At 44.6% G+C, this 16,847-nt stretch overlaps 1 protein-coding gene across 5 annotated transcripts in view; it reads left to right on the top strand.

The window, feature by feature from the left end:
* Window positions 1–16,847, top strand: part of LOC147717698 (E3 ubiquitin-protein ligase TRIM39-like) — a 660,302-nt gene that overhangs the window by 227,790 nt on the left and 415,665 nt on the right. For all 5 annotated transcript variants that reach the window (XM_086924485.1, XM_086924487.1, XM_086924484.1 and 2 more), the window contains exon 3: window positions 7,417–7,647. In XM_086924485.1, the coding sequence (XP_086780611.1) occupies window positions 7,417–7,647 (231 nt within the window). The remainder of the gene's footprint in view (window positions 1–7,416; window positions 7,648–16,847) is intronic.

Below are 16,847 nucleotides of genomic sequence, written 5' to 3'. Positions count from 1 at the left end.
GGTTAAAGTCACCTAGGACTAGAAAATGTTGGTGTTTGAGGGATAGATCAGCCAGTTGGTGGGTGAGGGCAGTGAGAGAAGGGGAGGTGGCGGTAGGGGGTTATAAACTAATGTGCCAGCCAATATAACTGCCGCGGAGTCAGATATAGAGAAGTACATGGCTTCAATTATACCAATCTTGGTAAGTTTGGTAATGGTCAGCTGAAGATGGGATTTGTGGATGACGGCTAGTCCGCCTCCAGCTTTGCCTTCAGCTCGATTAATGCATTTTATATCGTAGCCTGGGGGGATGGCCAGATAGATATCCGGAGAGGAGGAATCAGTGATCCAGGACTCAGTAAGAAATAAAATATCCCACTCGTCTGAGGAGATAGACATCCAGATGTCATTGGCACGACGGGGGAGAGACCGGCAGTTGATCAAGCCTGCTTTCAGAGTTCGGTGGTTAGATGAGGGGAGCTGCGGTGTGAAATGAGAAGGCAAACGAGATTGGTAGGACGGGAGAGTGAGGTTACATTGAGGGCAATGAAAAGGAGCGGATTCTAAGTGGTCTGGATTTCAGAGGGAGATAGCCGAGCAAGGGGAGGAGTTTAGTAGATGTAGTTGGGTGTTGGTCCAGCACACACGAGTAGAATCGGTGGAACAGGCAGGGGGTCTGGCCCTGGGCTCGGTCCAGGCCCGGACGGGCCCAGACGGGCTTGCCTTTGGCGCGCCTTCGGCGCGCTGACGGCGCGCCCGCTGCGCCCGTCCGCTGCTCGTCCTAGCAAGACACATTATTTATGTCTGTGGGGAGGGGCGTCATGGGGGCGTGGCCAGCTGAGGTGGGCGTGTCTGACGTCGCGCCTCGCCCTCAGTAATGGCGAAGTGAAAGAATCGTTGCAGCGCTAGATCAGCTGTTCGTGAGCAAGGGGTGAGTGAATTAAAATAGCAAAGTATCACACATCAATAAATTTTAAAATTACAAGCACACTCCCGGCTTCCGCCTCAGGAGACTCGAGGTTCAAGGTGTCGCGCTTTCCAGCTGCGCGCACTTTTATACTCGATTAAGGGGGCGTGGCCAGCTGAGGTGGGCGTGTCTGACGTCGCGCCTCGCCCTCAGTAATGGCGAAGTGAAAGAATCGTTGCAGCGCTAGATCCGCTGTTTGTGAGCAAGGGGTGAGTGAATTAAAATAGCAAAGTATCACACATCAATACATTTTAAAATTACAAGCACACTCCCGGCTTCCGCCTCAGGAGACTCGAGGTTCAAGGTGTCGCGCTTTCCAGCTGCGCGCACTTTTATACTCGATTAAGGGGGCGTGGCCAGCTGAGGTGGGCGTGTCTGACGTCGCGCCTCGCCCTCAGTAATGGCGAAGTGAAAGAATCGTTGCAGCGCTAGATCCGCTGTTCGTGAGCAAGGGGTGAGTGAATTAAAATAGCAAAGTATCACACATCAATAAATTTTAAAATTACAAGCACACTCCCGGCTTCCGCCTCAGGAGACTCGAGGTTCAAGGTGTCGCGCTTTCCAGCTGCGCGCACTTTTATACTCGATTAAGGGGGCGTGGCCAGCTGAGGTGGGCGTGTCTGACGTCGCGCCTCGCCCTCAGTAATGGCGAAGTGAAAGAATCGTTGCAGCGCTAGATCCGCTGTTCGTGAGCAAGGGGTGAGTGAATTAAAATAGCAAAGTATCACACATCAATAAATTTTAAAATTACAAGCACACTCCCGGCTTCCGCCTCAGGAGACTCGAGGTTCAAGGTGTCGCGCTTTCCAGCTGCGCGCACTTTTATACTCGATTAAGGGGGCGTGGCCAGCTGAGGTGGGCGTGTCTGACGTCGCGCCTCGCCCTCAGTAATGGCGAAGTGAAAGAATCGTTGCAGCGCTAGATCCGCTGTTCGTGAGCAAGGGGTGAGTGAATTAAAATAGCAACGTATCACACACAATACATTTTAAAATTACAAGCACACTCCCGGCTTCCGCCTCAGGAGACTCGAGGTTCAAGGTGTCGCGCTTTCCAGCTGCGCGCACTTTTATACTCGATTAAGGGGGCGTGGCCAGCTGAGGTGGGCGTGTCTGACGTCGCGCCTCGCCCTCAGTAATGGCGAAGTGAAAGAATCGTTGCAGCGCTAGATCCGCTGTTCGTGAGCAAGGGTTCCTGTTCGTGATCGTCCTCCGCTGCTCAGCTAATTGCAAGCGCCCAGGCTGTACAGGAAGAAGCGTGCAGCAGCCTGCAGGGGCCTACTATACTATCTAAGGCCGGCCGCTCGCGCGACTGGAAAAAAAAACGTGAGCCTCAGCGCCAGTACAGCAAGCTGCTCCATGAATCCGTGCCCCGTCCCCAGGAGCAGCGTTGCCTTGGGCAGCCCGCACCGCAAGCGCCAGCAACGGAACATGTAAGAGTTCCTACACTCGGTGCAGGGCCCCAGTAATCTCATTTTTCACCACCGATGGCAGATTCTGGTAGCACGTCGCAGTGGCCTCTATATCAGCTCAGCAGGTAACATCAGTGGGCGCTCACAGAGCAGGATGGTGAAGGATGTTAAAGGCGGCCGGCAGAGCAACACTACAGTGCAGCCATCTTGCCGTGCGCCAGGCCACGCCCCGTGTATAGGTATACTTGTGTATATCTCCGTGTGAGTGAGTGTGAGTGAATCTGTCCATACAACAAAATATATGTGTGTTTTGCTGTATGTGTGACACAGTTTATGCATAAGAATGTATGTTTATATATACCTAAGTAAAAGAGGGAGTGTATGAATTAAGCATGGGCGGAAAATCCGTTTCGCTCGCGGATTTTGCGGATTTTCGGTAAATTCGCAATCCGCGAGATTCGCGAATCTCCCGCAAAATCCGCAAATCCGCGAGCAGCGGATTTTGCTCGCACTGCTCGCACTGTTCGCGTGAGTTCGCGGCTTCCCAGTACAACTTCGTGCCCCGCGAATAAGTGCAAAATTGCAGAAATACGATCTTAGCAAAACTGAAACTACTTACCAGGTTCAAAAGTTCAGGCTCATCATTAGTAGCCATTTTCTGTAGTGCTTCCTGAGGGGCCCCTCCAGAGTTCAGTTGCCAGTTGCAACTATTATGTGACCCTGCTCTGAACCTCAGAATAGTTACACATATGCCACAAAGGTCCTGAATTACAGCTAAGGGAGACAAGCAGGAGCCAGGCTGGAAGTTCAAATCCATTAATCAGCCCCTAATTCATTATTGTCAGTTGGGGCAGGGCAGGTGTTGTAACTAATTTTGCAACAATGAAAGCACTTAGCAAGTGCAAAAGATCACTAATCAGGAAGCACTAAGGAAGCAGGTGCCAGCTAAAAAAATATTCTGTGACACATTAATCAGCCCCAAATTAATTCAGGTCACTTGAGGCAGGGAAGGTGTGCTTGCGTTGCCACAATAATGTACACTGCCTGGACAACCAGAGGGTGCTGTGATGAAACAGAGGGTGGCATGGGTGGGCCAGAGGGTGGCATGAGTAGTCAGAGAGTGGCAGTGGTGACAGAGAGTGGCAGTGATGAAGAAGAGTGTCCCAAACAGGCTGGACACGTAGAAACAACAAGTTCGCGAAACTTGCGACCCGACAGGTAAGTTCGCAATTTGCGAAATTCTACAAAACCCTCGCGAACTGGCAGAAACCAGCGCAAACACAAAAAAAAAATCCGCAAATTCACGAGAATTCACGGATTTTGCGGATTGCGAGTTCGCAAATCCGCAAAATTCGCGAACGCGAGATTCGCAAAATTCGCCCATGCTTAGTTTGAATGTGTGTTATTAAACGTGAGGATATAAGTGTGACACCTCATCTAAGATAATGCTTACATATATACTTGTCAATTTCTCCATTTTCAAAAGATTGTTAGAGACTTAGTTTTAAAACATTCTTTAAAGTTGCACAGGAGCCACAAATAATACTGATAATTATATCACTAGTTCTTCAACTATTTTAACTCTCCATTCTTTATCTTCTTCTTTTGAATTTTCTTCACATTGCCACTCTTTTAATTATTTAAACATTTTATCAATTTACATAAACTTTATTTTTAAACATGATATTTATGGAATCTTAAAAAAAGAAATTGAAGCACAGCCCTCGCGCTTCCGTACTTCATATGATTGAAGGATCTTTGGAGCACTGAAAAAAGTGCATGAAAAAGAATAGGAGAACCACAAAACAACCTTTGAGTAGATTGCATCTAGCCATGGTTACGTTGCTTGGTATAGTATAGTAAATAAAATGGTTTTTAAAATGTTAGGATTCGTACATTACCTGTTTAACTATCTCACACAGACATACCTTGCAATACTGCCTACTGTTACATTATATATTTGGTGAGGGACAGGGCTGTTTAGTAAAAGGCTTCTTTTGGGGGAAAAGTTAAATGTAGAATACACTTCATGTACTACCTACGGTGTGATGTGTTTAGTAGGGAAGGATTCTCTTGTTACAGATCGTTCCTTAAGCAAAAAACTGCACAGTTTGCTTGAGAGCATATTGTATTATGAGCACCCAGATCTGATGATTTTGCACTGTTATAGCAATGATCCTGATAGAATGACAGTGGTTGAACTTGGAATCTAATGAAGGACACATTGGCATAGTTGATGGTTCTCTTTCTGTAACTGCCTTTATATATTCCAACATATGTCAAAGGCAGAAGTGACAGTGGTCATCTCGGTTTTGTCCAAAGATTGACAAATGTAGGCGACATGTCAATAAAACAGTTTCAGCACAACATTTAAGGTATTGTTTTAAAGTATTTTGTTTCCTATGCATGTCTGCAGCAATGTGTATGCCTCTGTGTGTGAGTCTGGGTGTGACTGTGTTAGATATGATATTTTGTGTTTGAGTGCGTTACTGTATGTTTGTGGTGTGAGGGTGAGTGTGAGTTTCTGTGTGTTTGGTTGGTTGTGTGGATGAGTATGTGTGTTTGTGGAATTCTGTACCTGTAGCTGTCTGTATGTCAATGTGGGTGTGTGTGTATGACTGTGCATATTATATGGGATTTTGAGGGTGGGTATGACTATATGAGAGATGATAGTGTGTTTTTGGGGCGATAGTGAGTATAAGTGTGTAATGGTGTTGTGTGGGTGTGACATTGTGTGGTTGTATGTGTGTGTGCATTCTGTGCTTTCTGTAATACTCTGCCCGTGAGTGTCTGGGAGTGTTGTATAGCTATCTCTGTGTATGTCATTGTGAGGATGAGATGGTGAGTTTTTGTGAGGGTTGTGCGAGCATGTATGACTGTGTGACTGTGTGTGTGACTGTATGTATTGGATTGTTTGGTTGTGTGAGTGTCTGTCTGTGTATATTTTCAAAAAATGGCTCAACATTTGTGTGTGTTTGATATAGGGAGGGAGTGTGTGGGTTTGTGTACTTGTGTCTATGTGTATGAGAGCGTATGAGGTTGTGAGGCTGTGTGACTGTATATTGGATTGTGATGGTGGTTGCATCTCTATGTGTGGGGATGGTTGTGTATATGAGTGTATGGGGCGTTGTATATGTGTGTGTTGGATTGTGGGGGTGTATGTGTGTATATGTTTGTGAGGGATAGTCTCTGAGTATCTGGGGTATGGTGTAGGTATTTGTGTGTCATTGTGTGGGTGTGTGTAGGTGTATGTGTGTGGGGATGTGTGGCTGATTATATGTATGAGGGCTTGTATATATGTATTTCTGTGTGTGTGACTGCATTAACTATAACTCCTTCCTTTTCCATGCACTGTTTATACCTTTGCATAGTACATCATTTACAGCATGTGAAATCATAGCATTTATAACATCACTTATAACTTCTCAAATTACATTACATCGCACCACAGTGCTTGGTAGAGTGGCAAGTTATAGTTAGTGTTGTGTGGTTATTGAGCTGAAAAGAGTGTGTAACAAGGTCAGCTACATATAATTATTTGAAGGCGCTGGATAAATTGTAAATGAACGTTATAACTATAACTTTAGAATTTTTCAAGTTTGTGTAGTTTAAACTTGGGTGTATTGGGAAAATAAGTTTTCCTTACTATAACTAAGCTTTAACCTTTGGTTTTGTTATTGAATTTCAATGTTTTTTTTCCCAATTAATAAAATGTGTTTTGAATTGTAGAATCCAGTGTTGAAACTGAAGAGATGTTATGTGGAGTGTAGTACAGTATAGTGAAGGAGAGTGTTGTAAATGCTGCTGTTATAGACTACAGTATCGCAGGTTAGAATCAAGTGGAGTAGAGTATTGTAGCATATCGTACAGTGTAGTAAGTTTTATATAGTGTAGTGACATGGTGTCTAATATAGTGGAGTCAAGTATTGTAGACTGGAGCACCGAGCTGTAAAGTGGAATGGTGTGTCGAACAGTAGAGTAGGGTGATGTAGAGTGTTAGAGAGTTTTAGACTGGAGTAGGGTGAAGTAGAGTGTCATAGAGTGGAGTATCGTGAAGTGGCGTGTCATAGAGTATAATAGAGGCGAGTGTCATAGAGTTGAGTGACGTCTCATATAGTAAAGTGGTATATCGTAGAGAGCAGTTGAGTGGCATGTCGTTGAGTATTATACAGTGTATTACACTAGAGTAGAGTGGATGGACATAGAGTGGAGTAGAGTGTCATAGAATGCTATTGAGTCTAGTACAATGTTGTAGAGTGGTGTTGCATAAATTGGAGTGGAGTGTCGACAGTGGTGCGATGTAGAGTGTAGTATAGTACAGTGGTGTAGAATGAGATAAAGTGTGGTAGAGTGGAGCATAGTGGAGTGGAGTAAACTGGAGTGGGGTAGTGTAGAGTGGAGTAAAATGTCAGAGTGGAGTGGTGTGGAGTGCAGTAGAGTAGAGTAGCATAGCATACACTGAAGAAACTATTACTCGCACCTTTAAGCAACTTTAGGCCACAAATTATAGTTTCTTAACATAAGTATAACTATAAGTACAACTATAACTGCTGAATTTCTATGGTTCTGTTTGGGTAGAATGTCAACCTAACTATGACGTCCATGTCACACTTGGGTTTTTCAGAGGATAGATGAGATGAGTGGTATGTTAAATTAGTCCATTAATTAAAACTTTAACTCACACAATCTTTTCCATATATATATATATATATATATATATATATATATATATATATATATATATATATATATATATATATATATATATATATATATATGTTCATATCAATATGTATCTGTCTATTAATCTATATAGATAAATAGATAGATAGATAGATAGATAGATAGATAGATAGATAGATAGATTGTGTGAGTTAATGGTTTAACTTATGAACTAATTTATCATATCGCTCATCACATCTTTGAAAAGGTTTGTAATTTTGGTTATAGATCAGTGTTACCTGCTAAATATGAGAAATGTAATAACATGTTGCTCTACAATAATAATAATAATATGTAAATATATAAAATGTGTTTAATTGTTAAAATTGTTTTAATCAAGGAAAACTACAAGAACCAGACTGAGAAGATCATTAGTACATTTGAGCTACTGAAGCAGTTTCTTGACAAGGAGAAGCAACAACTCCTCAACAAACTCGAAAAGGAACATGAGGAGAATATGAAGAAGACGCAAGAGAAAGTGACTGAACTTGAGGTATCACAATCTACCCACCGGGGCCTTATCACAGAGTTAGAGAAGAAGTGTCAACAACAGGATGTGGAAATGCTGAAGGTAAGAGCCGGTGTCTGATGCCTGTGAACGTTCAAAGCAGGTTTGCTTTCAGTGATGAACAGACTTTGTTGGGTTGGGAAGGAAGTCCCTTTGTAGCTCTGTATGGCATGTTCCCCTGCGCTAAGTCATTTCCCCTTGGGGTGCTCCCTACAGACCTTTCCTGTTACATGGATTGGGACACTAGAGTGGTGTTTAGAAGTGGGCACACTAAGAAACCCCTCTTTAGGAGAGTGGATAATAGGGTGTCTACACGGGCTTTGTAGGACTGGCAATTGTTGGAGAGTGGTTCTTAACACATAGGATACAGAATAAATGTGCTATCAAAAATAATAAGACACACGTGTGAAATGCAGGAAGTGAGTCAAGAGTGGCTCCATTTATTCAAGCGATTTAAATAATAAATGTCAAAACACATCATTATTCATTGATTACACTACGCATTCTAGAAAATAACAAGTGTCAAAGACACATCGCACACCATGCATAAAACATGCAATTTAGTAAGTTTAAAATCACAGCAGTGCAAGGAAAGAGAGAGGGAGATACAGAGTAAATATTGAAATAAAATGAAAAATCACAATCTCAATAGGAAATGCTAAATATAATGGTTTAACTTGGAACACCAACAGCGTGAAAAATACACTGTGGAAGGTGGTCGACAAATGAACTGATAGGTGGCCTTTTATACCTTTTAATGAGGAACATTCGACCGCAAGATCTTCTAACTTTAGATCTCGTGCTGGCATGTGCTTGACTGCAGATCATAACAAAAGTTGAACATTTTATCAAAAACATCTTGCGTCACTACTTGGAAGCTGGAATTTCCTTATATGTACTTAGTGCATAGAAAGACATCACTATCACTTTAAGGCAAGTGGGCGTCTTAGTTTCAAAGGCAAGAAAAAGTATCAGGTGAGAAGCTATGGAAAGTTACAGTTGGCCCCCACCCTATTCCCACCTGATCTTGTTCTTCTAAGTGACCGATGCATCCTGTTATTGCTACATCTTTGTGATGGACAAAATCCTAAACTTACTACTTTTAGTATTCGCAGAAGTTAGGATTTTGTCTTAAGTTTGTCTTAAGACAAACTTAAGACAGACTTAAGACAAACTTAAGACAGACTTAAGACAAACTTAAGACGCAATCCTAAATTAAGTCTGTCTTAAGTCTGCCTTAAGTCTGTCTTAAGTCTGTCTTAAGTTTGTCTTAATTAAGTCTGTCTTAAGTCTGTCTTAAGTTTGTCTTAAGACAAACTTAAGACAAAATCCTAACTTCTGTGAATACCAAAAGTAGTACGTTTAGGATTTTGTCTTAAGTTTGTTCTGTGAATCGGGCCCGGAGAGTAGGGGCTTGGTGACTTTGTTTATCAAAAGACAGTGAACTGATGTTCGGGGCCTTTGCAGGAGGAGATATCTGTAATCTTTTTAGATAGGCATGAGGCCTACTGTTTTAGTGAATGCTTAAGGCACTATGAGCAATTTAGCAGTCTGTTACCTATGGACTGGTAGGGACATTCAGGGCCCTCATGCTTCAAAGGTGGAAAGTAATAGGTGAAACATTATATGATGACACTGTACCCCGCTTTATTTCCCTCCTCTTGTTAATTTTTTAACAGAACTCTTACAACATACTTTGCAGGCCCTTCTTCTAATAGGGGCATACAGGGTGTGTCATTTACATAGCGTCATATTTCCTGTGGCGTCCTTAACTCTAAGTATTTTCCCTCAGGGATGTCAACAAGGGATGTATAGGGTGTCAGGGTAGGTGATGGTGAACTTCCCCTTGAGATGGGGGAAGTTGGAGTCTAGTGACCTGGCACTGGGGATCAGGCTGAGATGAGCGAAGTTCTGGCGTTGTGAGTTCTACCACTTCTAATAGTGCCAAGTTATCTCCATAGGCTTTTTGAATGTTCTTGTTCCTGCATAATTCATATCCACAAAGTTATTACCAGCATTTTTTACACAATGATACCGAAAACCGGCCATAACATTTTTAGTAGGGCAAAAAACCAAGTAGGCATAAAGTTAAAATTGAACCAGTCTGTACCTATGTCTGTCCTGGCACCGCCTTCAGCAGCCATATTCTTCCCTATATTGTTTAAGTCGTCAATGGCCTTTGTGATGGACCCATTCTCTGCATCATTTGCATGCATGAACATGCAGCAGGAGCTCCCAATCTTGTGACCTACTCCACCTTCCATGGCTGTTAGCATGTCCAGGATGTACCGGTGTTGCAGAACCATAAGCTTGAAGGCGTTCAGCCCATCACTAGTACTGTTATAGGCCCGCATGACTTTGCAGCGGGTAACCTCAAGCCAACAAGCATTTGCTTTGATCTGAAACATAGGGATGAGGCTCCCAAAGAAGACTTGGGCATCGTTGAAGAGCCGGAACTCCTGGGGTATGTCATTAAAGGGTGTGTTGGCAAAGTACTCAGCTTACTGTCGGTGTTGGTGGAGCAAGGTGACAGAGCAAGTCATGGGATGGGCATGTATATGGGAGATATTAGTTCCATCAAGGATGCATTTGGAGATAGACACATTCCCCACAAGCCCATTAGTAGTCCATTAGGCTAGAGGTACCATATTGCATGTCAAAATTGAAAATGGTTCTGTTGCATCCCGAGTTGCACCCCACAGGCGCCGTGCCATTTCCTAGGAAACAGAGAACAGGTGATTTATGCTTAAACACTTTTTTTTGTTTGAACATTTTCTCTCCACTCCTGTGTATCTGCCACCCTCCTGAGACCATATTTGCTTGCACTCATTCTCAACATTCCAGTCAGTCCCGTCTGTGTAATTGGAGTGTGCCCAGGGTGGTCCTAAAGATGCTGCCCTACACACCACGTAGGCTGGATCATTCCATGTGCCATGGACATAGATCTGTGCCTGTAGGCCCAACACAGTCCTATTTTGGCATGACGGTGTGTTGTCACGGGGTATTGGGTGGTCACATGCTGTTGGAGGTGAAGGCATTGTTATAAATCCAAGCTTCCTTGTGAGAGGTGCCAGAATCTCTATGCCAGGATATCTAATTGTATGCAGTCTATCTAGCAGCTCCTCCATCTCGGCTGTGGTGGAGAGAACCCGGAATGTTATGGGGGTAGTGTTAGATTATGGGGTCTCTAGTTGGCATAGGTATGTACCTGTGACAAATAGGGACCCTTGCATCTAGTCAGGTTAAGGGCGTACCATCCTAAAAGGACCCCTGCTCACCCCCTCGGTAGCTTGGCACAAGCAGACAGGCTTATCTCGGAGGCGGAGTGTAAAGCATTTGTGAACACATACATTAAAAAGACAACACTACAGATAGACACCACACAAGTTGTATATTAAAAATAAGTATTCTTTTATATAGATTTAACACAAACCACAAACAACAAAAATCCACAATATTGTACATAAAATGGTAGAATTAGCTTAGATCTTAAAATGCGACACTGTGAGTCAATGTTCCTAAGATGCTTCTACAACGAAAGTGTTGCAGGGATGGCGATGCCGTAATTCCTTACACACAAAGACGGTGCGTTGAAAATCCGGTCCAAAGAAACAAAGATGGTGTCTTCTTCTTGATACAACACGTTCCTCCGATGTTGCGAGATGTCCCGACTCAAAGCCACAGCTGCAGCAGCGACACCCTTGTCCAGTGATGCGACAATAGCGGTGACACTCTTCTATGACGATGTGAGACGCTTCGGCTCGATTCGCCAACTGCAGCGGTGACACCCTTGTTCAGTGATACGACAACAGCGGCTGCAGGGCTCTTCTCTGTGGATGTGAGGTGCTTCTGCGATGCGATGCGACAGCTACAGCGGCAACACCCTTGTTCAGTGATGCGACGGCAGCGGCTGTGGTGGCGACACGCTTCTTCGATGTTGCGAGACGTTTCTTGTGATGCGGTGCAATGCGACGGCTACAGCGGCAACACCCTTGTTCAATGATGCAACGGCAGTGGCTACGACGGTGACACGCTTCTTCTTTTTGAGTCGCGCTTCCAGCTCCTTGAGACACGCAGTCCCTCAGAAGGCCCAAAACAGCTGCAGGCACTTCGAAAGAACTCTTGGGGAGCTGCTGGTAGAAGTCTGTTGTCCCTGAGACTTCAGCAGGAGGCAAGCTCTTCTCTCAAGCCCTTGGAGATCCTTTACAAGTTGAATAAAGCACACAAAGTTCCTTTCTCCTTTCTTTGGCAATCAGGCAACCACTGCAGGCCAATCCACCAAAGAGCACTTCAACTTAGGTATAGTCTCTCCTCAGTCTCTCTGGTTCCACTCCTCAGCAAAGGTTTCTTCTTGTTGTCCAAAAGTGATCACAAGCTCTGGGGTTTTGGTCCCCTCTTTTATACAGTTTCTCTTTGTTCTCTGAAGGCAGATAAGACTTTGCCTAGTCCAAACCAGTTCTGGTCAGTCCTGGAGCACTCTGTTTACACGACTCCTTCTTTCCGTTCAGAGGGCAGGGCAGGGACATCAGATGCACCACATGGGGTGGAGCCGGCCTTGTAGAAGGCAGGCACAGCCCTATTCAGGTCCCAGGTGCAACTCCTCCCACCCATCTACATGCAGATCTCTCTATCCAGCCCTGTGCTGACTCGCCCTGTCTCCTGGAATCCCCCAGCCCCTGTCACTCAAACTCCAGACAAGGAATACACAACCCGGCAGAGGCAGGCTTGGATGGTTAGACAAGAAAATACCTACTTTCTAAAAGTGGTATTTTCAGACACAGAATGTTAAAACCAATTTCACTAAAATATGTATTTTATCATTCTGAGTTCAGGCATACTAAACTCGAATGTCTACCTAGTTCCCTGAGTCAGTTAGGATTATAAGATGTAATAATCTAACTGCCCATTCTGGCCTATGGGGAATAGTTAGCCTTGCAATAGTGAAAAACAAAAATGGCTGTAATTCACTATTAGGACAAGCCACACACATCAGGCTTGTCCTACCTTATACTTACAATGCACCCTGCCCCTGGGCCTACCATAGGGGTGTCTGATATGAAGAAAAGGGAAGGTTTAGGGACTGGCAAGTGGGTGCACTTGCCCAGTCAACATGGCAGTACCAGACTGCACACGGGCTCTGCAATGGCAGACCTGAGACACACTTTTACAGGCTGCTTCTTTGGGTGGCACAACTAGTGCTGCAAGCCCACTTAGCAGCATTTGGTTTACAAGCCCTGAGCACACTCAGTGCCTTGTACTAGGGCCTGACAAGTAAACCAAATCAACCAATCATGGAATCACTAATACATACATAAATTAACAATAGGGAGAGCATATGCACTTTAGCACTGATCAGCAGTGGTAAAGTACCCAGAGTCATAAAACAGCCAATAAAAGGTCAGAAAGAATAGAGGAGGAAGGCAAAAAGTTCAGGGATGACCCTGCAGAAAAGGGCCAAGTCCAACAGGTAGGGTGCCATGTTTTGGCCTTCACGTAACAATGGAAAATATCAGCCTTTATTATTTGCACTTGTCCTTGTAACTATGCGACAAAGGAACAGGTGTAGAAGGCACTTGGCAGTATGCAGTGGTACTTCCCTGGGGAGAATCAGTCTATCTGCGCCTACTGCATGAGGAATGTACGAGCACACATAACAAGATTTATTGGTCTTCTGTCTCCCTATTGTGGCCATCTCACTGCACCACATGTTGTAGTGAAGAGAGTCATGAGCAGCAGGCTGTCTATCTACTAGGATATCCCTACGATGATGGGACAACAGAGGGGACGTAGTGTGATGTCAATTGTACCGTCCCTCTCATTCAGTTTTATTTTCAATGGCGCAGCAGATGAGGAAGCGGGGTGCGCATAGCTATTTGGGGTGCTGATGTTGCTGGCAGAGGAATTTGAACCTGTTTCAATACTACGGGTGCCTCTTTCAGTACATGTGCTAAAGGAACTGAAAGCCTATCACTCACTGATTAAGAAAACCAGATGTGAATTCTACACACATAAAATAGGCAAAGCCAACAATTCACATAAAGGAATGTGGACTATTCTAAAATCCCTTAAAATTCAAAAAGAGAAGACAGCCGATATCCCAGACACCAAAGAAAGCGGTAACGAGATAGCTGAATTATTTTCAAATAAAGTAACTAAAATATACCAGACACGGCAAGGGACTACCATGCACGCTGGCAAAATGGCAACCTCAGTTAAAGTAACTCTGGAGAGCTTTACAATACCAGAAAGCATGGAAATAAATACCATAATAAAAGGAATAAAATCAGGTTTGCCCAGAGACTCGGCGCAACCTGAGAAAATGATGGAGGGGATAGATACAATCCTACCTTACATTAAGGATCTCATCCTCCGCTCCTTCCAGATGGTAATAGTCCCTATGAAATGGAAGCAGGCCGTTGTTAGACCAATAAAAAAAAACCCACTCTAGATTTCACCAGACTAGACAATCTGCGCCCAATCTCACTACTCCCATTCGTGGCTAAAATTGCAGAAAAAATCACTAATAAACAGCTAGCTGACCACATCAACATGAACGACCTATTACACTTCATTAATCAGGTTTTAGAATGAATGGCACATTCAACAGAATCACCACTATTAATGGCGACAGAGACTCTGAGGAGACATGCGGATGAGGGGCAAACAGCCGCGCTGATCCTACTTTGACACCGTCTCACATCCACTACTACTTCAGAGATTAAAGACCTGCGGCATTAGGAGTAAAGCCCTGAAGTGGCTGACTTTGTTCCTAGATGAACGGAGCTTCCAAGTGACCCAAAGGACACACCTGTCTGATAGCTACCCTCTGCCTCAAGGAGTCCCACAGGGATCAATCCTAAGCCCCACTCTCTTTAACCTGTATGTGGGACAACTGGCAGAATGTGTAGAGACACACGAGATGTCAATAGTATCTTATGCTGACGACACGCAACTAATTGTAAAGCTATCCCAAAACAAAGATCAGGCAGCAGCCCGCTTTGCAAATTGTCTCAAAGAAGTAGCTGACTGGATGTCAAACCACTGCCTCCAGTTAAATGGTAACAAAACAGAGGTATTAGTGGTAGGGAAGACACCTACCATTTGGTCATCTGCTTGGTGGTCAGAAGGTAGCGGGGAAATGCTATGGTGCCATAAAAACCCTTAGGAAAGTCATAGATCTACTGCCAGCCAAAGCCAGAAAGACCATAGTCCACACAGTTATCACCTCACAAATAGACTATGGGAATGTACTGTGCCTAGGGGCCTCAAAAAAAGGCCTAGCCAAACTACAGCAGGTACAAAATGCTGCGGCACGTTTGGTTCTCAGTCTCCCCAGGAGAACAAACATTAGGAATGCCCTGGACACCCTACACTGGTTGCCAGTGGAAAAAAGAGCCATGTTCAAGGCGATGTGCTATTGCCACCGCATCCTCTCACACAAGGGCCCTAGATACCTGCAACCACTGATGACTAAATATATCCCCGGACGTAACCTAAGGTCCATGGACTTGGCGTTAGTAAAAGTCCCTAGAATCTTCAAAGCCCGCACAGGAGCACGTTCCTTCAGATACCTGGCGGACAAAATCTGGAACACCCCACCAATCTGGATAAGGTTGGAACCCAGCGAAAGAGTGTTTCGGAAACAGCTGAAGACTTGGCTATTCTCCAATACATATGAGGGAAGAGTGTAGGACACACTCAGAAACGGTAGTCACTCATCTGATTATGTCTTAGCGCGGGGACACACAGTTGGTGTAACCATGCGCTCTACAAATTAATAAATATAAAATATAAATATAGATAGAGGGGGAGGTGATATGGGGTGTACAGTGGCGTTGGCAGCTTCAATAGTTTGAGGAATACACACCTTTTTAGCAACACAATAAGAAATACGAGCGTACCCAGTTAAACATCGCTAGTGCCACTCCGACAATAATATAAAACAATAAAATACAAGTACATAACTTTGCATGAGACACTTCTGTGGTGCTGGTGTTGCGGCTGATTCCTCAGCCCACCAAATGATCTTCTTCTCCTCGGATAGTCAATGGGAACAAGTTACCCTCCTCTAGTTCATCGTTCAGTGATTAGGGTGTGTGGGGTCAACCCTGATGTGTCTCTGGTAGATCCATGCCTTCCTTTCGGCGATGTTGACAGCTGTGGAAGATGAGTCTGTGACTTTAAAAGGTCCTTCAGACTTTGGATCTTTCCAACGTCAGACAGCCAGCCAAAGATCTTTGTTCCTGGACAGATAGGTCGGAGCTCAGGTTCGATGGGGCCCTTCTCCTTCCACTTGGATATCTGGGGAAAGGAACTGCGCATTGCATGTTAGTTTTGAATTTGAATTTGAATTTGAATTTAAAAACATTTGTACAGCGCTCGCATACCCAGCGGTTTCATGGCGCTAGTGGTGATCAGTGGATGGCAGCAACAGAGAGATTAAGGGTAGGCTTGTGTAAACAGAAAAGTTTTGAGATTTTTCCGGAACAAGAGGTAGGAAGGTGAGGTGCGTAGAGTAACCGGGAGGGAATTCCAAAAGGTTGGAGCCAGGACAGCGAATCTCGCTCCGCCCGCCCTCAGCTTTTTAAAGCGGGGGATGGTAAGGAGGGCCAAATGGGCCGAGCAAAGTTCTCTGCCTGGACAGTATGGTTTGATGAGAGAGCAGATGAACTCGGGAGCAGTGCCCGATCTGGCCTGATACGTGAGGCAGCCGAGTTTAAACAGGGCACGCTCTCTCACAGGGAGCCAGTGCAGTGTTTTGAGTAATGGAGTGACCCGATGATATCTGGGTAGGCCATGGATCAGGCGGGCCGCCAGGTTCTGCACCAGTTGTAGTCGATGGATCATGTATGCAGGGGCTCCATTATAGACTATGTTCCATAGTCTATACGGGACAGTACCATGGCCAACATAATGATTTTTAAAGCTGAGGGGGAAAAGAAACGAGAGACTTTCCTAATTACTCTGAGGGAGAAGAAACATGAAGAAACCACGGAACTGACTTGCGGGTGAACAGTGAGCCAGGGATTAAGATAGATTCCCAAAGTTTTCACTTTGGACACCGGAAGTGGAGGGGCACCAAGGGAGGGGGGCCAGAAGGAAGGGGACCAAGGACTGCAGCCACCTCCGGTCAGGACCAGCTCGGTCTTGTCCGGATTGAGTTTGAGGTGGCTGCAGTTCATCCAATCTTGAATGAGAGTCATGGTTGTTTGGACGTTCAGGGCAGATGAAGGTGAATGGGACAGATTGAAGATTAACTGGAG

Source organism: Lissotriton vulgaris, chromosome 5 (genome assembly GCF_964263255.1).
Source record: "Lissotriton vulgaris chromosome 5, aLisVul1.2, whole genome shotgun sequence".
NCBI lineage: Eukaryota > Metazoa > Chordata > Amphibia > Caudata > Salamandridae > Lissotriton > Lissotriton vulgaris.
The sequence above is the reverse complement of the archived record's forward strand: the minus strand, read 5'-3'. Positions and strand labels throughout refer to the sequence as shown.